The 25,548-nt window shown below is 29.8% G+C and overlaps 2 protein-coding genes across 2 annotated transcripts; both read left to right on the top strand.

The window, feature by feature from the left end:
• Positions 1 to 516: 516 nt before the first annotated feature.
• LOC122850907 lies at positions 517 to 1,377 on the top strand. Its single transcript, XM_044149961.1, has 3 exons — positions 517 to 548; positions 646 to 945; positions 1,025 to 1,377. Exons 2-3 carry the CDS (start codon positions 666 to 668, stop codon positions 1,375 to 1,377), a joined length of 633 nt encoding a protein of 210 aa, XP_044005896.1. The 5' UTR covers positions 517 to 548; positions 646 to 665.
• Positions 1,378 to 6,839: 5,462 nt separating this feature from the next.
• LOC122850905 lies at positions 6,840 to 7,538 on the top strand. Its single transcript, XM_044149960.1, has one exon. The coding sequence runs from the start codon at positions 6,840 to 6,842 to the stop codon at positions 7,536 to 7,538; it is 699 nt and encodes a 232-aa protein (XP_044005895.1).
• The last annotated feature ends 18,010 nt before the right edge of the window (positions 7,539 to 25,548 follow it).

Here is a 25,548-nt window from a genome sequence, read left to right as displayed (position 1 = left end):
CTGGGGCATAGCTCAAGTCTCAAGTCTCATGTCTCATGTCCTGTCTCATTAAATAACAAAAAAACATTCCTTCGAGCCGGGTTCGAACCAATGACCAATGGATAACTTTTTAAATTGTTTATAACAATATGCAATTACAGTCCAGTGCTCTGCCAACTGAGCTATCGAAGGTTATTTGTAGGACTTCTCAAGTTTCATGTACCATACATAAATATTTTTAAAATACAATTTTGCGAAAAAAATTTGCTGACTCTCCATACGTGTCATTTTCAAATCGACCTATGTATATATAAATACAACTTTGCAAAAAAATTAGCTGACTCTTGATACGTGGAATTTTCAAATATAAACTAATAAAATGCTGTCGTAGTATTTAATTGTTTATGATAAAAAATAAATATTAATTAATATGCACGTAAGAATTTGCTGACTCTAAATACGTGTCATTTGAATAGGTACTCCTTCTACCATTCTATTGTATTTATCCTTATATAAACGAGAAGTTTTTCTGAAATTTTATCATTCGAATATCAAGACTGTAAGGAAAGGTAAGAAAGCAATTTAATAATATATATATATATATACATTGATAATTAGTATTATATTTTATACATATTTATTTGCTTGAAATTAAAATGTTTGTAGAAAAACAGCATTCAATAGAAATGGAACAACAATTAAATAATGTTGCTAAAATGGAAAGCAAATTGGATGTCAAAAAAATGTCTGAGTTGGAGGTTAATAGAGAGTACAAAGTAACAGCTCTACAGAAGATTCATAATGAATACAATGGAGTTATGGCTACATTAAATGATGAATTTAATGTCTTTCTACCCAGCAGAATCGCCAAGTTTATGAAAAATAATGATTATTTTACAAAAATCGAGAAAGCAGCGATCGATGGATGCTTGGATCTTCTTTTTTTGGGAGGAAAATACAACAAATGTGAGTTCATTTTCTCATAAAACGAAAAAATTAGAAAAAGTTTGTGAGCTCTTCTTCAAATATAATTATTATTATCTAGACAAAAAAAATGATTATAATATAAAACTGATAAACACCAAGACTAAGCGACTTTCAAAAAATTGTAAATTATTGAAAGATTTGACAAAAGATGTTTACTATGCTGTGACAAAAATTCAAAGTTACTGTGGAAAAAAGTCTGGTGCAAGACTATCAGTCGAAATAAATAATAAATATACTGTTTTCTTACCTAAAAATGATGCTGAATATTATTTTTATAATAAAAAAAAGTTCCTTGAATTAGAGGATGGTATTAAAAGAAGAGTTTTAACATTACAATGTATTGGAGAAAATAATCAAGTTGTATTATTAGAAAATTGGCCTAAGCCTATACACACAATATTCAATAAATAAATTACATTTGAAAAAATTTATTTTGTTATAATTTTTTATTAAAAAATTCTTATACCTATATACATTGTAAATATAATTATTCATAATTCTGATTCATTTTCCCATGTATCATGTTCAGAATCGAAACCTAACCATCTTACAAGTACTTTATTTTTACGTTTTTCTAAAATTTTTTCAACAAGATATATATCTGGATAGCGTACTGGACTCAGTTCTTCTTGATAAAAACATCCTTCAACATTGTTATCTTGATAGTCAGCAAGCTTGTAAGTTATCGGTATTGTATTCAATACTTTTGTGATTGTAAAAACTTCAGTTGTCCAATTGGGAGTGTAGCCTTTTTCGAAAATTTTTTTATATTTACTTATTCGCACTTTATCACCAATTTTAAATTTTCTTTTCAACTTTGATGTGACACAAAACATTGGATTTTGATTATGATATATTTCCCTCAATATATCCTTTTCATTGTTTTTAGTTACATTTTTTGGTTTCATTTTTATAGTTCTGTGCTTTGTATTATTATAATTTCTAATCAATTCAGGAAGTATAGTCAACCATTTATAACTGCCTTGGAATGTAAATCTTTCCCACATTTGATTTTTCAGGGTTCTATTAAACCTTTCGACTATACTTGCTTTTAAAGTACTATATGTTTTTTCATGAGATTCTTAAATTCACTGTTGTAAAATTCTTTGCCTTGATCGACATGTAAATGTTTTTTTGGATATCGACCTTTCAGGAAAACAGATTTCATCGCTGCAGTAACATCCTTTGCACTCTTTTGTCTAATATCTGCGAGCAGGCTTGTGTAGCTCATGTGCCACAACGCTTCTCAAATAGTTATTGTCTTCTTTTTTATTATTTTTTTTTGTTTTATTCATTTTTATTTTTGATTTTCTAAACGAACTCCCAAATTTTCTGTCAAATAGTGAGATATACTTGCAACTTCTGTACTCAGCTCATCTAATGTATGACGTGATTTTTCAACACTTTTTTGCAATGTGTCCACTTTGATTGTCAGTTTACTAATGACTTCAGTGATATATTTTTGACTATCTTCTTGCATTATTCTAAGTAGATTATTAGTTTCATTTTTAATTAGAATCAGTGCTACTTTTTTTGAGACAGCATCATTCATGTCTTGAGCATCGGCAATGTGACATAATTTTTTTCTGCAATGTCATAATTTCCGTCTTCTGTAAATTTGAAACCTTCTCCAGGTGGTCCTCTTATTGTATCGCCATCACTTTTTCCTCCGATAGAATATTTTCGTTTATTTGATAATTGACGTCCGAATATATCAACACTAGACATTATTCCACTCCAATGTCCTTTTAATGACTGTACATTAAAGACTGAATGAACATAAATATTAACAAATAATACCAGCTTCTCTTAATTCTTCAATAATTGAAAGAATTTCATTAGCGTGACTATTATTGCCAGTTTTTTCTGAAGCTACAAGTAATTGAAGACGATTGACAAGCTCATTGGGATCATCCCAATATATATAATTTGTATTATTTATTTTCTTATTTTTTTGTAGTGTTTTGTATTTTGGTAATACAAGTGCTGAACCTTTTTTGCTCTCTACTTTTTGTTTTCTCAAAGATTTGACAAACAGTGATACATAATTTTTATATTTTTGTGTTCTGTTTGTCAGAAATGCACCATCAGGTTTGAAATTTTTACGATGTGCATTTGTTAATTTTATAATTTCAATAAAAATTTCTCGATCAACTTTCCGAATAATAGATGCATTAGGTGATTGTTGAAATAATAACTCCAAGAGACCTTGAGTAGCCGGATAAATTTTATCTTTCACATAAATATGATGATTTTTTATTTCAATCATTGAATTACCAAACAATAATTTATTGTTTTTTAATTTTTGAATGGTGTACATTGTATTATGAGCCTTGTCATGAGAATTTATTGATTTTTGCCTTTCAAGGTGCTTCTTCATCATCCAAATTTTTTTTTTTTTCTCCGTTATATCTTCGTCTGTGTCATCATCATCAACATCACTAACATTATTCTTATGAAAAGTTAACGGATCAATATCAATTTTTTCGTCATTATTTGTCAATATTGATTTTTCGTTCTTTCTGTCTCGTATTCTTCTTCTTCTGTCGTGTATTCTTCTTCTTTTCTTTGAGCATTATTTTTTTTTCTGCTTGATTTTTACTGGAACTTGGTGCTGGTTTTTGTTTTGATACATCTGCTAGCATTTTTTTTAAAGGCTCAGTTATAGGTCCAAACACCTCACTTGTTATTCTTTCATTTTCAACTCGACCATATTTAATTAATTTATGTTTACGTCTTATAGAGTCACTTGCTTTTTTAATTTCATGCAATAATGATTTTTCAGCATGTAAGTTTGTATGCTTCATGATATATAATGATGCTGTTGACAGTTCACAGTACACAATCCTACTGTCTTTTATTTTGGAATTTTTACTATATATCGTATAATATTACTCTAAATTATCTGATATTTTTTTAGATAGTAGATGTACCAGTGGTGGTAGCAGAGGGAGAAACTGTATTTTCAGCAGAATCGTTTGTAATGTTAATATAACAATCAAAACCTCTCCTGTATCGGCCATTATTAATTGTCAATCACAAGGAATCCATATTTATCTTTATTCCAACATGTCGAGCATATATTGCGGAATTTCACAAATTCCATGTCAGTATTTACATGATCATTGTATATATGCTTTAAATTTCTTTCATCTTGACGAAAAAGTACAAAAAAATTGGCATTATCTCTCACCAAATGTTTGGGTATGTGAGCATAGGTCTGAGATAAATAAAAACTATCAACTGCTTGATGTCTACCCATACAAAAAAATGCTCGAACATTATCTTGTTTTTCTGTAGATATATCATCGAAAATCATCAGTGAATTTGGTCTAGCCTCTTCAGGTTGAATAACTTTCTCATGTTCATTGAATGGAAAATAACCAATTTCTTCAACATTATTAATAAATTTTTCGAGAAATTTGTACTTTGGCTGATTCAGCGATTTGGAATACACATAAACATTCTCAAATCTTAATCCATTTGGGTGAATTATTATTGCAAAAAGAACGTTTGTTTTGCCAGAATTTGAAGGTCCACAAAATACACCTCTCACACTATTCGGTAATAAACTTCTATGTCTTTTTTCAGATGGTTTTTTTGGAGCAGTTTTTTGCACAATTTGATCAAAATTGATGACTGGCAACTTTAATGGTTGTTCTTGAAATTCCATGTTTCTTTTTTACAACTGAACAAGCTGCTAGCTTAATCTGTACTAACGTAAAACCATATAAATACTCGGGATTTTATTGAATGCAGTTAGTTCTTCAAAGACAATGATTGAGCATCAACGTGCAAAAAAAAAAAAAAAAAAAAAAAAAGGGAAGGGTCTGTTGAACAGTATCATCAATAGTCTGCCATTTGAATTACACGTTCCACAGTATAATTATTGTGGCCCGGGTACAAAGCTCGATAAAAGATTAGCTCGTGGTGATCGCGGTTTTTATCTCCTTACAAAAGAGGACTAGGTCTCTTTTTAAAGCCTGCAAAAAAAGTAAATAAGAAAAAAAACTTGTAATGCTACCACATCGAGCTCTCACAAATATTGATATCATCAAATACGCCAAAGCTTTTAAAATTCCTTATTTCCGAGGAGTTTTCATAAGAAATGGTTTACCAATAATGGTCCTCGTAAAAATGAGTCAGCAATTGTAAATCTTGATGATAAAGATGGTGCTGGTACAAATTGGGTTGCAAACAAAAAACGGCTCAATGATGCCATTTATTTCGATAACTTTGGTGATTTGAAGCCTCCACAAAAACTGATTAATTATCTCGGTGTTGGTAGCATTAAATATAATTATGAAAAATATCAAAATTATAATACAATTGTTTGCGGTCATCTATGTCTCAAATTTCTGGCTGGCAAGAGACTATAAATAATCATGACACATGCTAAAATAATCATTAGTCATGGATGATTCATTTACGTTGACATTGTCAGGCAGGTCATCGACTCTTGAAACACAATACTTCCCGCCGATTGAGTTGTCAGCAAATAAAAATTATGTTGCTGGGCTTGTTGAGTTTACAACATTTAATTCTATACCGAATATTGACGTTGGTAACAATAAAGTCTACATTGAAGGTTGTAAACTGATTACAATTCCAACAGGAAGTTATGAAATTGAGGATATTGAAAGTTATATCCAAAAAGCAATATGTCAGAATGACGTTACTATTAGTATTAAACCAAATAACAATGAACTACATAGTGAGGTTAAATGTAACAAACGTATTCATTTTGAAATAGAAGACTCGATTGGAAGGTTGTTGGGCTTTACAAAACGAATCCTCGAAGCTGATATTCTACATAAATCTGACTTGCCTGTTGCCATATTAAAGGTCAATACACTCCAAATTCAGTGTAACATAACAACTGGTGCATATATGAATCAGCACAAAGTTCACACAATACATGAATTTTTCCCAGTTGTGCCTCCTGGATATAAGATTGTTGAAGTACCATCTCATGTCATTTATCTGCCAGTCACAGTGCAAGCAATACATCAATTGCAATTAAAAATTGTCGATCAGGATGGTGAAATTGTGAATTTCCGTGGAGAAACGATTACAATTCGACTACACATTAAAAGTGTCAAATAGGACAAAAAAATATGGGCATCGTTTTTTTAAAAAAAAAAGAAAAAAAACATAATAATAAAATAATTGGGCAAAGCTATAAATGCGAGACATTATGCCAAAAAAAAATCAGTCAAAAGCAAGGAAGCAAAGCGATAACACATCAGAGTATTCAGTTTCTCAAGAGTCTCGGTCTCAGTCCACGTCAACAACATCTACGGAAATAAAAGTGTCATTTTGTTGCTTTTTTTGTATTATACCATGGATGAAATTTTAAGTATACAAGAACCGATCATTTTTGATGAATCGATTGCCCATTGTGAGTTACATGCTCATCAGCCTTACGGCTCTTCAACATTCAATAACAACGATGAAATCCGGATTGGAATTCAACATCAAGATTTATGTGTACTACCAAGTAAAAGTTCACTACATATTACTGGACGATTTCTTACAAGTGACGGAAAATCTGTGCCAAAACAACTTCATTGGTACGAATGGCAATAGCACACATGTTTGAAGAAATTCGCTATGAGATAAATGCAATTGAAATTGATCGGAGCAAAATGTTGGTCTTACGACTCTAATGAAAGGATATATTTCCTTAAGTCCAAATCAAAAATCATTATTGGAGAATGCTGGATGGTTAATGTCTGATGAAGAATCATTATTCGATTCGAGTTATTTTTTGATATATCAATACCACTGAGCCTGCTGCTAGGATTTGCTGAAGATTATAAAAATAATTATCAATGCAAAACATGAACTCATCCTAATAAGAGCAAATAGTGATGCGAATGCCTGTCTACAAGAACAACCTGCGGAAGGAAAAGTGGCGAAAAATACAAATTAAACTTCAAAAAGTGGAATGGATTGTTCCATATATCAAAGTGTCTGATAAGCAGAAAATTCAACTTTTAAATTACATTGCCAAGGATCCATCCATAGCAATCAGTTTTCGTACATGGGAATTGTACGAGTATCCACTATTACCTGCAACTACAAAACAAAATTGGAGTGTGAAAACATCAACACAATTGGAAAAACCGAGATACATAATTTTAGGCTTCCAAACAAAACGAAAAAACTCTGTAACAAACAATTCAAGTGTTTCTGATCATTGTAACTTGCGTGATGTTAAGCTGTTTTTAAATTCACAATCATATCCTTATGGAAATTTAAATATTGATTTTGCTCATAATCAATTCTCATTATTATATGATATGTTTGCATATTTCCAAGCTTCCTACTATTACACAGAAACACCACAACCATTATTTACAAGACAAAAATTTTTGGAAGAAGCTCCACTTATTGTCATAGATTGTTCAAAGCAAAATGAATTTTTAAAATCTGGACCAGTAGATATTCGACTTGAATTTGAATCAACAACACAATTTCCAGCTCAAACATCAGCTTATTGTTTGATTTTACATGATCGAATTGTTGAGTATAATCCAATTAGTGGTTCAGTACGCAAGCTCGTTTAATATATGCCTGTAAACTTACCAATCCTATATTTATAATATGTAAAAGAAAAAAAAAATAAATAAATCAAATAATGTACATGAAAAATTGTTGTATATATTATTTTCTCCTTACTGAAAATTAAAAATTATTATTATAATAAATGAACTAACAATGTATGTTAAAAAAATTTTTTTTTTCATTTATTTTTATTTTGACATAATGTACAATCTTTTATCATGGGTGATGGCCCGTCAAATTCATCTGATTTTTCGTCTTGATAATGATAATGTTCAATGCAGCGTTTATATTGAAGAAAATCTTTTTTTGTTTTAAATTTTTCTGGCAATTTGTCCCATACAGCATCAATTGAGTTTGGTGTAAGCAGAAAAATATATCTCTCTGGTAAATTTGCAATATCTTCTGTTGCCATTTTTTCCAGACTCTCAAGATGACAAAATAGCTGAATCGATTTTTTCAATGATGAAACTGATCCCCAGGTAGTTCGGAACCATGCTCTCAATTTTTGTACATTATCCAATGCACAAGTAAGAGTCCATAAATTGAGATGATAACTCAGATGGTGAACATAGTTTTTTTGACATACCTTAGTTGGTAGTTTGCCATGCGCTGGACAATCCATATCAATCAAATCAATAATAGTTTTATCGTCTTTTAAAATATTGCTGAGCCATTTTTTTTTCTCATGACCTTTTACATATACGTAAATTGATGACTCAAGGCTATCATTTATAATTTTTCCATGTTCAGCATAATCAACATCTCCTGAGTTCCATAACAGTCCATGATGATTGTTTGTTAACCAATTATTTGTCAGTTTGCAAGCAGATGATAATGTACTCATGGCACATGGAGGCTTGAATACTACCGACTTGATATCATCTTCTTGATTCAAATTTGCTATTGCAAATTCTTTCACAATAAAACTTTGATCAGTTTCATAAAATCCTTGAACATCAACAATTTATTCAACCATTATGACTGAAATCTTATTCAAGACTGAAATATTTTTTTTCTTTGGTACTCATATACAAAAGAGTAAAGACGCGCGCACTTTGGTATCAAATTTCTAATTTTGTTTATAGAAATAGTTTGAAAAAAATAAAACGTCAGCACTTTCTACTTCAAATTCAACGAAATATAAACAATATAACTCGCTCAACTTAATATCATATTTCCATTTTTGTTTATAAAATAATTTAGAAAATAAAACGTCAGCACTTCAAATCAAACAAAAGATGTGCTTACTTTGCATTTTTATATATATTATAACTATTATTTATAATAAATATATTTTTTATTTATGATTATTCGGGGTCATAGCCCCAAAGTAAGGTATCAGTTCCACCATTTTGATCAAGAGCTCGTTTATCATCAGCCCAGCTGAGTGCAACTTTACTTTGTACAATTGTTCTTACTTGATGATCTTTACTTCTGATTGAATGTTGATTTTTTTTCAATATTTGATGATTCAAAAGGCAGGACATATAATTATCAAAATTTATGTCTTTCAAAACCGAACCTTTTACACCTTTTGCTTTTTTGTAAGTTTTATCATCATCAATGTTTATAACTTTATAACTATATAATTTGGCTCTCAAGCCAGCAAACTCAGTCATAATTTTACCATTATTTTCGTCTTTCATAAGACCAATAACTTTTTTGTTGACTCTTGGCATATTATAAATATTATTTGGTGGATAATCTGATGTGTCAAATCTTTCTAAATTTTCCTTCATTTTTTCATAAATATCAGGAACTTTGAAATTTAAAATGAGTGAATCAGTATCCATGTAAAGTGCTTTGGCCTCATCATCTTTGAATTTTTTTTTAATATAATTGTAGTAAAAATCATAAATCCAAATTTTTGATAGATCTAATATTGTAAACCCTGAATAAATTGGTTTATTAAAAATTATTTTAACTCTTGACATTTCAATAATTGCAATGTCATCTTTGTAGATTGAACAACTGTGAAAATTTGGTTTCGCTATCAGTGATTTTGCTCCATAGCGACCTTCCCATTTTGTCACCAATTTCACATCTTTTTCCTTTCTCACATTTTGCATTGTTTTTCCATATACACTGTTGTTCATTAATTTGAAAAAATTTTTACCAAAATCAGTGGTTGCTTGCTGACGCATATTAAGATCTATATATTTTTTCAGCCATGAGCTTTGTTTAAATTTTAATACTCGATGAATTTTGTTCAACTTCATGCCAAGCCCCAAATATAGTTTTAAATTTCTATAGTGTATCACATAATTTTTCTTGTCATGGAGAGTTGTCATTAGTTTTGATTGTTTTGAATCTGGTGCTGTAAAATGTTCTGGACATAATGGTAAATCTTTGTGGTAATGATGCAAATTTTTTGGATATTCTAAATCAACCTCTAATATATATCCAATTTCAGCTTCATCAGATATATTTGTCACATCAATATTTAAATTGTCTTCCCATTGGAAACCTCCATAAGGCAAATATTGACTCATGCCAGCACCATATAAATTATTTACATCAAAATACATGATGTATGATTCTTCTTCTTCTGGATTATATTTATCACCCATATATCGGTTGTCGGCTTTTGCGTATCGGTTCATACATTGTGCAACACCACCTCGAATTCCTTTCTCAATGAAAAGATGCATTGCTGGGTCTGTCAAAAGTTCAAGTTCCACACCTGTATATTTTAACATTGCATCAAATGCTAGACCTAGTGCAGTAAAATAATGGAGTGCATCTAGACTGTATGTTGATAAACAGCTCAAACGAAAATTTTCAAAAATATCTGCCAACAAAAGCACATCAGTTTTCAAATATAAATCAGAATATTCACCCAATGTATTTATTTGAAATTTTTCCCAAATATTTTTGGCATGTTCATAGTCTGCATCTGATATATCGGAATTATTTAATTTTGAGAAAAAGTCTTTTTTTGGTGGTAGAGTTGTTTCAGCTAATTTTTCCCATGAGTCAATATATTCGTATGGAAATACTCCTTTTCTACACAATAAATCAAAGTATTCACTATTGCATTCACTACGTGTTATAATTTTTTGATCATTGCTCAAATCAGATGATAATCTATCAATACTACTAGACATAAATCTAAATGAGTCGATGAATCTTAAACTTACAACAGTATTATCCACTTTTTTCGTGAATGAAATGTATTTTTCTTTGTTTATTGGTAATATATGTATGCGACCATCGAATGCCTTGCAAAGATCTTGTATTAAAAAGTGTTAGTCGTATCCTGATAAATTGTGCATAACGACAGGTACGTTGTGAGACTTTGTATAGTTAATATTACATCTAGCATGAGCTGGACCTCGATATGATCCGCTGAAATGATCGTGATCATGGTGCTTAACGTCTTGCTCCATGAAAATCTCCTCACATATATGACAAATTGTGGCATTTTGAAATTCATGCTCCTGTTGCACAGTCAATTTTCCATTGGTATGGTTTAGTGTACATCATTGACCTGGTGAGCTAATTTTTCCAATTCTCCAATGAACCATTCAATACAATTCTCACTACGATTCATTCTATAGAATGATAATGTATTATCATAGGTACATTTAACATAGTACGCAGCACTGTGTGGAATATGTTCTTCAGAGTCGGTATCATCAATCGGTTTTAAAATACAATCCAAATCAGCATAGACGACAAAAGGTACAAGTTCTCTATACCGATGATTTTTAAATTTCAGTATATTGGCATCTTTTCTTGGCATAATCATCCGTGCATGATTAATTTGACAACAGTCAGCCAAATGTCTGTTCAAATAAAGCTCTGACGAGAAATGATTTAGACATCTGTCACATATGTATAAACGACCATTACCTTGTCTGGCTTATGAACTGACGAGACGTGATAAATTTTTAATTAATGCAAAATGGAAAATTTTTTTTCCTTTTTTCTGCTTTTGAACATAATTTTCATATTCGTCATCAACTTCCATTTTATTGTCGTCATCGTCACCATCATCATCATCATCGTCGTCAGCCGAAAAACATTCATCATCAAAAATACTGTCATTAGTATTGGTAACATTTTTTTTTTTATTATCATTTCCGTTTTTATCGACTGCCAACAGATGAATCGTTTGACTGTCACAAATATTATCACTCAAAAATATAGGAGCAATAATACTTTTTTTCGGATTATTTGAAACAATTGCGTAAATATTTTTGCGTAGAGTTTTTCAAATTTTGGTATGTCTCGCAGCTTCATTGGAAAAGATATTCCATCATATGATAACACTGTACTAAAATGTGGATATGATGCAACACGACACACATTTTCTTGTGCAGGATGTAAAGCTGCAGTCACACACCACAAAAAACAAAAATTATCTCTATTTTCTATATTCAAAACTGCTCTTTTTTTTTTGATGTCATCAGGCATTTCAACAAACGTAGAATCACCACCACGCAACGGTTGATATTTGCATACAGTGAAGATAATGCTCTGAATTTTTTTCAAGCTCCAGCTGGAAATACCAAGATTAAACTCCTTAATTTTCTTTAATAATGGATCGAAAAAATGTTCATTAAACCACTCATCCAGGTCTGTTGTTGGAAGTATAATAGCATTTTTTGTAATAAAAGATTTGATTTCTCTCACTTCTGTATCATCTTTTAAAACTTCATATTCACAATGTAAACATGAATTGATCTTGAGATTAATTTTTTTTTTCAAAAAAGCTTTTAGTTTTTTGCTGACAACAGTTTGAGCATCTCTCAAAAAATTTTCAATTCCTATATGATAAAGATTTGTTACACTTCCAGTTATGATATTTCCTTTAAAAATATTCTTCAAGTCATTCCATTTTACTCTGTCATGCAATGTTGGTTCATCATGATGAGTACTCATACCAGCACCATGATGTAATGTCTTTTCTCTTTTCACTTGCAGCTTTTCAACTATAGTTGTAAGTCTAACTACGACTAGTTGTATTCTTCTTTTTAAACCGACTGAATCAGCTGAATTTTTCAAAAATCTATTCAATAGTTTTACATTTACACTACCCCATTTGATCCATCGATCAATATTTTCAATAGTATTTGCAGATGAATAACCCGCACTTAAAATGTTAACAAGCTTCTCACACCTTTCGATAGAATACATTTTTAAATATATAATTTTTTTAATAATCAGGAGGAAGTAGTTGCCGCGAGATCAACTGACCACTGACTAATGAAAGATGAATAATTTACCGTGCAATCAACATAAAATATATTTAATAAATAAAAAGAACAATACATTTGTCTTGAAAAGAAAAATAAAAATGTGCAAAGTAAGCAAAAAATAAAAAGCGATGCATGATTAAGACAACGGATCTACAATGACCGCGCGTGCTTGCTGTACGTCATGGATCATGTTTCGATGCCCCGTTCAAATCATTGTCTTCACGTTGGACGTGATTTATATTATTTTAGAAAAATAAAAAATATAGTTGACATTACTTTTTTGATGACTCTTCATTTTTTTATCTTTGAATACATTCTACGAGAATCATTTTTTTCTAATTTCATGTTGAATTGATATTCAAGTTAAAAAACTGAATGATGACGTCAGCTTACAATCCTATGATAGTATTGAAAAATGAATGAATAATAATAATAAAAAATTAATATTTCGAGTAAATTTATTGCTGACAAGAAAAAATTTTCAGAAGTCAATATAAAATGGAGAATGTTTTTGGAAAATTTCCAAAAATTTTTTTAAAATTTCTAAAAAAATTTTATTACATATTTGGCTGACTCCCGAAACTTGGTCAAATCTACTTTACCATCAGTCGGTAAAGAAGGAATCTTCATTACCGACCGTGATGAAAGTTTCATGTGTCATCCGAAAATACAATAAATTTTCTTTTAATTTTCATTTTAATTCCTAGTTACAGCAACATCTAATTAAAAAATATATATGTATATAGGACATGAGACATGGGGTTTGAGACTTGAGCTATGCCCCAGGACATGGGACACGATACATTGCATGTTAAAATAACAAAATTTATTTTTTCCGGTCAAGTCTGTATTACTGACGCATGACAATTGGGTATTTACACCATCAATGATATATGGGACATAAGATCTAAGACATACGACATGGGACATGAGAAATTGCACTTTAAAATGACAAAATTTTTCCAAATCTGTATTACCGACGCATGACAATTGAGGATTTCACACCATCAAATGACAAATTTCTTTACCATCTCTGCATTATCAACAACTGGGAATTCAAATGAAAAATTTCTTTACCATCTCTGTTTTACCGACCGAGTTGCAGTCCCCTGTCCCCTCGCCGATCTACCTTTTTTTCGACCTCCCTCTGATCCAGAACTCTATTAGGTACACTACTCATATGACTAATATTATTTTCATTTCCTTGGATGTGCTCATTCATACACGTATTATTTAACATAATTTTATTAATATTATAATTTATGATAATTTTGTTATTCATACACCAATCTTTACCCAATAGCATATCCTGATTGAAATAGGGAATCACCAATACCGTGTTAAACATTTCAATATTATTTATTTTAAATTTTAGATATATTTGTTTTTTAACTGGTGTTTTGAATTTATTTATAGCCATGACAATTTGTGTATTTACCACGGGTAATTCACCTAAAATATTTTCTTTTGGTAATTGTTTATATATAGCCTCTGAAATAGCTGTCACTTCACTACCTGTGTCAACCAAAGCATATAAATAACTTTCCCCAACCTTGACCAATAATCTTGTAAATTCTAATTTATTATTATTATCACTATCATTATCCCTCCTTATTTCCTGATTTATTTTATCAATTACATCATGATAATTATTATTATACATGTGTTTTTGTACTATATTGATTGGTATATTATTAATGTGATTACTTGGTACATTATTTTGTGTGTGCGCAAGAGGTGGTGGTTTGGATGTATCCGGGAGTGGAATATTATGTCTTGGCTGTCTTGGCCACGCCCCCTGTCCTTCACCAAAATTATCATTTTCTACTGATGCTTGTTGGTTTATCAACATGTTCATTATCTTTTCTATAATTTTTAATAGAACTTTCATTCAAACTATTATTTAATGTTTTTCTTTTCTTATTTATCAAACCTCGTGTTGTTTCTATGGGACGTTTCTGCGCCTGGCGAGTGCGCCGTGGTGAAATTTGTTCCGCCAGTATTATCTAATATTAATTCTTACTATATTAACACCTACAAACATTCATACATATATTCCGAGCCTCTAGTTGGGAGCCAGTCGTAAAAGACTAAATTTAAAAATTAAATAAATGTAGTCCAGGTTATGTTTTAAATAAATAAAACAAGATACACAAATTTATATGTTTAAATATTAAAATAATGATGTTAAAGTTTATTTATTTTTACGTGAAGTTAATATACTAATTTTCACACATTCTAATCACACATTCACACATATACACAGCAGACCTGTTGATAATGCTGGTGGTGGCTGATGCAATATATTTTCTTCTTTCTTGATGATGATAATTTTCCTTTTCATTTCACTGGCCAGTATTATTCTTTTTTTTATTGAATTTACTTTTTATTTACACAAGTTTAAATATATTGCTTCACTTTCATAACTTTATTTTATTGATTGTAATATGCATTGGAAATTGTTTATTAATATATATATATTTCATGCGCGACCATGCAGTCGAGCATACCTTGTTGATTTTACTTATATGATGTGTAAAATTTATATTTTTCTTTTACTTTTCATCACATAATATATTTCAAGTTTAATAACTATATTTTTTAATAACACAACGCCATTACATAATATTGTTAATTACTTGTTTAATGTCTAATCCAACTGATATTACTTCAGAATGGTCGCGCATGAAATATATATATATATTAAGAAACAATTTCCAATGCATATTACAAACAATAAAATAAAATTATGAAAGTGAAACAATATATTTAAACTTGTGTAAATAAAAAGTAAATTCAATAAAAAAAACAATAATACTGGCCAGTGATATGAAAAGGAAAATTATCATCATCAAGAAAGAAGAAAATATATTGCATCAGCCACCACCAGCATCATCAACAGGTCTGCTGTGTATATGTGTGAATGTGTGATTAGAATGTGTGAAATTTAGTATATTAACTTCACGTAAAAATAAATAAACTTTAACATCATAGTCTTACTTTAAAGTTCAGCATATCAATAACCAACAATAAAATTTATCAGCTATTAAATTAATATTTAAATACTATTTATTCAATAATAACTATAAATTATGATATATAATTAAATATTCAATACCCCCAGTTTTTGACCATATATGGTTTTCCATTGAAAATGCGAATCATTTTAGTTTTACAAATTCCTTGTAATTAAGTATTATGAAAGCCAGCCCAATCATATTCTTGGGATAAAACTTCATAGGGTTGCATATGCTCATCAAAAACTGCATGTTTTAATAACTTGCCTATCAGAAAAAAATTTTCTCCGACCGAAAGAAATATTTCTTTAACAAATAAAAATGCAGGACCATCGTCAGTTGGTATCATTACAAGAGAATCAAGAGATATCTATGTCATTGAAAGTTTATTTATTTTGTACAACAAACAGTTGTTTGTGTTAAATCTGGTGGTAATAAATGTTAAAAGTCTTTTATATTTTTTATTTTCGATAATAAAATTTTTTCATCAATTTTTATTATTTGATTCATTATTTACAAGGAATCGATGATTAAGAGACAACTGATGCTTTATAGCGATATATCGACATATATTTACACGAGATACTGTAGCTTTAGATGTTTTTTTACCATGCTGATGTTTTGCCTCAAATCTCATAGAACTAAATTTCCATGATGGTCCACAGTTAGTTAAAACAGTTGGATAATGAATGAGGAAGTGATGTTTGGGTTTAAAACTATCGGGACATAATTTTTGTAAAAGTTGTAAATATTCAGCAATTTGTTCTTGAAGAAAAACATCATCATCGAGACGAAAATGAGGACTTATTTATTTTCCAACAAGCTTGTTTAACTCAATTAGTAGCTGCCAGTGGTCATTTTCCTCAGGAATTGTGCATCATTATATAAAAATCGGAACATTGATTAAAATTACATGGTTTATGAATACCAGTAAGTTTAAAATTATTTTTAGACAAATCAACTTCATAACTTTCTGGTGTTTTTAATACACAATCACATTCATCATAGACATTTTGAATATTTTGTTTTGTTGTATAACAAAATCTGCAGAAGAATGTTGCTTTGAAACTCTTAACCAAACCAAATATTGAATGTAGGCCAAGATTATTTCCTAATATTAAAGTTAGTTTAAAGTATATTTTTTTTGTATTATTATGAAGTTGGATTTTAATACCTTCTTCCTTAAAATATTTAAGCTCATCCATAGCTTTTAAAAAAACTATAGAATCTTCAGAATATTTTCGATCAAGAGTATTGAATAAAATAAACAAAAATATATTCGTTACTTTTGATGACAATTGTGGTGGCAAAGTGGCAATACATAAATAAATAGTCACACACTTAGCAATCCCTGCATGACTTCCGAGTGGATTAATATTCTCGTAATCGTCATAATATAAAATTACCGGTAGTAAAGTTTTGTTCCCTGATTTCTTAATAATATCCTGCCAAAGATGACCATTAAGAAAGTTACTGATATTTTTTTTATAAGATAAGAAATTCATGTAATTCAAAGTTTTTTCTAAAATTGTCGGGATCTCGAAAAATTTTTTTAACACTTTTCGCATCGGAATAAACTCTGCTGTGATAGGGACCAATTTAAAGACTGAAACCTCTCCTTCACATACAAACTCTTGGCGTTGCCCCAAAGCATATTGTATCAGCCTAATAAAAGTTTCATATTGTTCGAATTTTTTAAAACAACTCTATTCATTTTTAATTTCTGAAAATTGTGATGTATTTTGTTTGAAAATATTGTCAACCAACATAGATAAATTATATTTTCTTTTTTCAAGGTTAGACAAAATTCCATAAGATATCGGTATTTTTTATAATTCCGCTTTTCGAGCTCGAGAAATATCAGCATAACTGTGCAACTTTGATGCAAATAAAAGTGTAGGTTTTACTTGTATATTAGATAATTGATCTTAGTTTTGGAATGTTATTTCTTGTCGTGGTTCTAAAGTATGTTGAACTTCATCAAGCTTATCAGCTGGCAAGACTGATACAACTTCAACATCTTTATTTATACTTAATGATGAATCATCAGGTGAAGGTATGGTACTATCGTTTTTGGATTATTTAAACAAATTTTTATTCAATGAAATAGTAGGCAAAACATCAATTGAAGGGGCTATCAAATTTGTATGTATTGTATTGGTTTGACATTCTACAGAATGTAATCTACTTACGTGCTTACGAAATGAATCGTAAGAATTGAAACTTCTTGCACAACCAAGATTACTATTATTATTGACTGAACCACATGTAATAGACTTACAAATAAAAACTAAGTAAATTTTTTGTTGGATGAGGTCTACCACCAATACCCTTGATAATTAAACAAATACTTTTGTATGCAACAGTTTCAAGTGAAAAATCATCACAAATATTACCCTTATATTTAAATTAAATTTCCATTACATGCTAACAGTTAATCTTACAAATAAAAGTTATAAAATTAACGAACAAAATTTGTTTAATCAAAACAAAAAATTTGTAAAAACACTTTTCAAATTTTTTGTTGTTATATTATTCAAAAAAATTAAACAAACGACTCATGTTTACTGTTATGTATTGGTAATTCATTAATTGAAATAATAAATAAATAAATAATTTTTGTTGAATTCATGGAATAATAAAATATCGCGTAGCACATAAATTTTTCTTTTTTATTTCTCATAATTAATTTTTATTTTTAGCAACATTTACATTTTTTAATATTTTTTATACTTTTTTTAATATTATTTTTACTTCAATTTTTATTTTTCAAAGACGTAGTTCAAAGTCACCTCAGCAACTCGATATTTTACATCCATTGAAAGTAACAAAAATTGCTAACTAGTACCTAAGCAAATTATAAACGCTGACGAACCTGGGAACCATAAAATATGATTGGTCAAAGATATTCCCACTTTTAATTATCCCTTCTTTTAATTATAAATTTTATGGGAATTTTATTATTTCAAAGAGCTTCCTCTCGCGTTGACTTTTGTTGTAAACAAATCATTTAAATAATTGAAATCATTTTGTTATTGAAATTTAAAATCAAATTATATAAAATAATAAATAAAATTAATTTATTGAATAAATAAATAAAAATAAACTAATTTTAGTGAAGTTATAATACATAAATTTATCTTGATGATAATTATTATTTCCGATATTATTTAACCATCCCCAATCCTATAAAATTTAGTGACTGTGACATTTCTCCGGGGTGTTGTTTTTCTTCGCTTCGACTTTATTTTACCGTTTGGATAGGCGACCATCCAGATGAATTTACATGATTAACACGAAGAATATTAGTAGTTAAACATTCTTTCTTTTTTTTTGTTAATTCATAGATAGATAAATAGCTTGGTACGTAACACTACAAATTACCAACTTTCTTTACTTTTAAGTCTATAGTCTTGACCGTAGCTATTATATCTTGTTGACAGGTGTCATTGAGACCAATTCGGTCACCACCAATTTGCAAAAATTTCCAGAGAGAACTGGCACGCTCTGGATAACCACAATCAAGTGCCCAAAAAGCTTGAAAGCACAAATTTAGTGCTTCAAGTGCAGAGTTTACTTTAAATTGTACGTCATTGATTATGTCGTACACTGCATCGATAGCCTCTTTTTTTAATTTAAAATATGGTTCAATCATGTTTAAATAATCATCATTATCTGCAATACAATCTGGAAGAGATAATGCTTTACGAGGTAATTCTTTGATCGTAATACGTAGTGTGCCAGTAATTAAATTTTGACAGATTGTTTTACCAAAAATTGAATCAAGTGTTATTATTTTACGTTCTTGTTTAGGTTTTTCGTCAAAAGCCAATATTTTAATTATTTTTTTTCAATTTTTAGATTTAGCAAGACTACCTTTAGTTTTTGGATTTTCTGGCATTACCAAAGTTTCAATATCAAAGGTTGAGTCCAACTCAATTTTTTCTTGGCATTTACATTTAATTTTATAATAATTATTTTTTTTTATATTGTCATTGGAGTATTTTGGTACTGCATTTTCTTTTTCTTGATTCTTATTTTTTTGGTTTGGCTTTTTCTTCTCATATGACAAATTATCAATATCTTCATTTAATGAAGATTCATCAGTCTCTGAAAATAGTTCATCTATCATGAAGCTGCCTTCACCTTCTTCACTTGATGCTTGACCTAAAACTTCTGTTGCACTTGATTCAAATGATATATTTTTGAAGTGAAACTTTTTTTTGGAGGCTAGTTGAAAAAAAAATTCGTCACGAAAATCGGGGACGGAAGTCAGAGACGGGAATCGGGGACGGAAATAGCATATGATCCAGGAAAGATCCCTTTTAAATGAACATTTTAAAAAATTTGGTTTCATTTTTATAAAAAAATTATTATAACTAAATTCGACCCTTCTGATTTCAATAAAAATATCAAAAAAATTCTATCCCCCCGGGAAAGGGTTAAAAAAAATTAATTAAAAATAAAATAATTGATTCCGCGATCCCTGTTAGAATTAGATAAAAATGTTCCAAATAAAAGTTGTAGAGAATAATATTTTAGGGGGGGGGGTAAGTCGAATAAGTTTTTTATTTTTAACCATCCGTTTTCGCGTAATTAATTTTTAAAGTTTTATATTTTTTGATTAACGCGTTTCCCCTCACGAGTCCCCACCCAAAACTCTCCTGCGCGACCGCGATAGATATATAAAAAAAAAGAGATAGTTTTATTTTGACCCGACGTTACCCGATGCTACTCGACTGTACCCGACTCGACGCACACACACACGCACAGCTGTTGTATTTACACGCACCATGAAAGTATTAGTGACATAAACTTTTAAATTCGATTTCTATCAATTCTCTCAATTCTCGCGTCGTCGGCTCGGACTAACAACAAAAGCAATTGTTAATAAAAAAAGAATCTTAACAAATAGCCCGACCATTCAAAAATGCATCGATTTTGAAAATTTTTTTTTCGTCATATTATAAATTGAATAGACTATCGTATGTGCATAATAAAATTGCTATTTCTATTTTCTCGCGGTCCGTAATTATTTTTGGGGGAAAAGGAGTGGTTTTTTCGTGAAAATGCCCTACAACGAAATTGAAGTACTACAATTAAAGGAAATTTTCCCGTTTTTATTTTATTTTTCGGTCAATTATTTGAAGAGTTATTCGATATTTCACGGACAAAAATATTTTTATTTTCAATTCTTTTCGCGACGCATAATTATTTTTGGGGGAAAAGGGGTGGTTATTTCGCGAAAATGTCCTACAAAGAAATTAAAGTACTACAATTAAAGAAAATTTTCACGTTTTTATTTTATTTTTCCGTCGATTATTGAGAAAGTTATTCGATATTTCTCCGATCAAAATATTTTTTTTTCTATTCTTTTCGCGACGCGTAATTACTTTTGGTGGAAAAGGGGTAGTTATTTCGCGAAAATGCTGTATATCAAAATTGATGTACTACAATTAAAGAAAATTTTCCCGTTTTTATTTTTTTTTTCCGTCCATTATTAAAAAACTTATTCGTGATTTCTCCGGCAAAAATATTTTATTTTCAATTTTTTTCGCGACGCGTAATTTTTTTGGGGAAAAAGGGGTGGTTTTTTCGCGAAAAAAAAAATTGTAATATATAGTAGAAAATGTGTAGATTATTATAAAATAGATAAATTTCTGTGTTTTGCCTAATAAACAATTAATGATTCCATAAACAAATAAAAATCTTTGAATTATCAAGTTTTTTTTTCAATTTGCGTTTATGTAAATATTCATTGTTATAAAGGCAATACACAAAAATCTATTCATTTTATAATAATCTACATATTGTATACTATATATAACAATTTTTTTTTTTGTAAATATCCCAAGATTGAATTGTTTAAACAATTTAACAACTAGAAAAAAGTGTATAAATTTGATAATTTTAAGTTATTAATTGTTTATTAGGCAAAACACAAAAATTTATCTATTTTATAATAATCTCCAAAAAAAATTACGCGTCGCGAAAAGAATTGAAAATAAAATGTTTTTGCCGGAGAAATCACAATAACTTTTTTAATAATGGACGGAAAAAAAAAATAAAAACGGGAAAATTTTCTTTAATTGTAGTACATTAATTTTGATATACAGCATTTTCGCGAAATAACTACCCCTTTTCCACCAAAAGTAATTATGCGTCGCGAAAAGAATAGAAAAAAAAATATTTTGATCGGAGAAATATCGAATAACTTTCTCAATAATCGACGGAAAAATAAAATAAAAACGGGAAAATTTTCTCTAATTGTAGTACTTTAATTCCATTGCAGGAGATTTTCGCGAAATAACCACCCCTTTTCCCCCAAAAATAATTATGCGTCGCGAAAAGAATTGACTTACCCCCCCCTAAAATATTATTCTCTACAACTTTTATTTGGAACATTTTTATCTAATTCTAACAGGGATCGCGGAATCAATTATTTTATTTTTAATTAATTTTTTTTAACCCTTTCCCGGGGGGATAGAATTTTTTAAATATTTTTATTGAAATCAGAAGGGTCGAATTTAGTTATAATAATTTTTTTATAAAAATGGAACCAAATATTTCAAAATGTTTATTTAAAAGGGATCTTTCCTGGATCAATAAGCAACGCCACATGAAATGTTGCATGCAACACACTATACATATAGCATAGGCAACGCCACACAAAACGTTGCATGCAACACAGTATACGTATAGGAAAGGCAACGCCACATGAAACGTTGCATGCAACACAGTATAGTATAGTTTGAAAGAAAGAACAAAAAAAAAGCATTCGCATAACTAAAAAAAACTCCGAAAAAAAAATTTGAAAATAATAAATTCAATATGACTGAAATAAAATAAGAATTGAATGGTCAAAATATGTGAAAAAAATAAATTATTAAAAGAAAAAATAATAATAAAACAAATAAAAATAATGAAATAAATTATTAAACTTGATTCAATAAAAAATAAAACAGTACAAGTCAAATCGTGAAAAAAAAAAAAAATTAATTCAATTAATAATCAATATATAAAATCAGATCAAATCAAATTGAAATCAAAAATCAATGACGACTGACAAGCAATAGAAAACACAATTTAAGGGATTACCTCGGCCAAATTTTGGGGTATCGGAGAGGGGATAAAGCCTATGTTTAATACATTGGTCCGAGAGCCATTGCCAACCTCAAAAAGATGAATTTTTTATTTTTTTTTTTTGATAAAACAATAGTTTTTTGAAATAATTATTGTATAATAACCTAATATCATTAATCCCTGAAATATAATTGATCAACTTTTTATTCTTTCAAACATTTATTCAATAGTTAAAAAAAAATGTGTAAATCGTGAAACACCGCAAAAAAAAAAACAGTTGGTTGTACTGAGAGTGCGGTTGTGTTAGTGTATGATATAGCTGCTGTGGCAGTATGTGTGTATCAATATGGGATTACTGACGTTTTTAAACCTACGCGCCACAACATGGCGGATCACTATTCGGTGTTGCCAAGCGTACATTAGAATATAGTAGACGTCATATATACTGCTCGATTAGATGAATTATTTTCATACTTTAATTATTAATTATAAAAAAACTAAACTCCAAACCTCTTTAATTTTTTTTCCATACGCTTTGTTTTGTCTCACTTTATAACCCAATAGTTTTTTTTTCACGATGTCATTATTTCGATTAAAGATATCGGTATTTTAATGGACTTTTTTTTGACAAAAATCGTATTCTCTATAAGAGCCCATGTTAAAAGTTGTCAACTTTGAAAATTAATAAAAAAATAACGAGCTTCCAAACAATTACCAAAAAATTACATAAAATGTATCAGTATTTCAAGAATCTTCTATGAAAATTTCAAAGCATTCTTATTATTAGTGACTGGCCGAGGTAATCCCTTAAAAAAAAAACCAAAACAAAAAAACGTACACATTAATTATTACTTTCTAGGTAAAAAATATTTAAAGTTTTCAATGCTTCCTTAATCTTCATTAATCGAGTATTATCTGTATATTGTTTTTATATTTGTCATGTGATAGCAGAATAACAACACTGAACAACACAAAATAAATAAATAATCTGTCAAAAACACACAGCCACATATAAATAGCATACACATACATAAACTATTCACCATACTTTTTATTTTGTCCATCCAATAGCACTAGATTTAGGGCCCTGTATTATCGATGATTTAAGATTTACACATTATTTTGGAAATTCACACACTTTTTATTGGTCTCAAAGAACGTGTGTATTTCTTGATTGCCACACTGATTCTTACTATATCAGAACTGTCATCTTTATGAACTGAAATCGATGCGGCTGGGGGGTATTTTTCTTGATAGTGTAACCAAAAAAATTACAGAAAAATCCTGATGCTCTATGAGCTTCAAAATCTTCACCTGTTTCGAGTACTGAACGATGTAACGAAATTTATTATTTCGTGGGTTCTCGAAATAAATAATTATTAAAAGAGCTTGTTATAGAGTAATGAGTTCTTATTATATATTTGTTATCGCCTGCATTGTTAATAACTAATAGGAGTTAGTTATTAATAATTAAAGGAACATAGTGCTAGAGGCTCTGTGGAGGGCCAGGTCAGTTATACATGACGGCGAGTGGGGCGCCTATTCGATGTTTATAACGTGACTTGGTACGTAAACGTCTTGGCAATGGCTTCCACTCCTCCGTCGAAGAGACGAACTCACCGAAGGCTGCGTACGAAGCCTGATCGTAAACCTATCGAACTGCGGGCTAGGAAAGCGTGCTGCGCATGTCCGGGGGCGATAGGTGGAGAGTGCTACCTGAGTGGGGTTAAAGCTCACAGCAGCTGAGCACAGAACGTCTTCGTTAGACGACACAACTTGTCTGGCTCTCGAACTGATCACTACCTTCTCTTAACTGGCTCTCTTGGTTCACTACTGGTTCTCTCGACATCGTTTGGATCTCTCGTAAAGGCTCTCTAGGTATCAGACGTTAAGTCCTGGTGAAACTCTGTTTGAATTTCCAACGACGGACTAATGATCACGTTATATGGTTATCTTATTATAATAATAATAATTATTATATTCCCGCTACATAATGTGTATGTGATGGTTAGACCATCATCACACATAAACGTGTATGTGTGAGTTCACGAATGGATCGCTGTAAATAATAACAATAATAATAATATTAAGAGATATTTGTAATCGTGGCATTTTTGCGTGTTACCTTCTCGGACTAATTATCAAGAATGTTATTCGGTTTATTTATTTCGTCAGCTTTTACCTTAGTTATACAAGAAGTTGTTTATTAAATTTAAAACAATTTATATTATAATTTGTAACGGGAAGTTTTCAATTCGCCTTAAAACTCCAAAAAGGCTTACGTTAAAATCATGAGTTTTCAATTCGCCCTAAAACTCGAAAAAGGCTTATCACATTCATACTTAAAGGACACAAAATAACAACAATTAAACCCAATCACCGAAAACAATAATAAATGAAACAAATAACCACCAATAACTAGCCTACAGGGAAGCTAGACTCGCTCAGTGTGCTGGTTGTGGTAGAAGGGCCGGATAAAGTTATAAGAAAAATAATTACAATTAAATCAAAACGTGGCATTTCTGCCTGTTACCTTCTCGGACCAATTATCAAGTATGTTATCTGGTTTATTTATTTGTTGCATTCGGTGCATTTGGTTTGTTGAAGGTTATATATTGTTAAGCTACAAATAAAACAAGGTAATTGAATTTATTTTGATTACTGGTTTTGTGTGACTTTGTGGTTGCTGACGAAGTCCACAGATAAAA

Source organism: Aphidius gifuensis, linkage group LG3 (genome assembly GCF_014905175.1).
Source record: "Aphidius gifuensis isolate YNYX2018 linkage group LG3, ASM1490517v1, whole genome shotgun sequence".
NCBI lineage: Eukaryota > Metazoa > Arthropoda > Insecta > Hymenoptera > Braconidae > Aphidius > Aphidius gifuensis.
The sequence above is the reverse complement of the archived record's forward strand: the minus strand, read 5'-3'. Positions and strand labels throughout refer to the sequence as shown.

What these genes read in the sequence shown, in the direction of transcription:
- LOC122850907 (XM_044149961.1), top strand. Translation starts at nt 666, where the DNA reads ATGGAACAACAATTAAATAATGTTGCTAAAATGGAAAGCAAATTGGAT. An exon ending in GGGAGGAAAATACAACAAAT is followed by an intron (nt 946 to 1,024) that starts GTGAGTTCATTT and finishes ATTATTATCTAG; the next exon opens with ACAAAAAAAATGATTATAAT.
- LOC122850905 (XM_044149960.1), top strand. Translation starts at nt 6,840, where the DNA reads ATGCGAATGCCTGTCTACAAGAACAACCTGCGGAAGGAAAAGTGGCGA.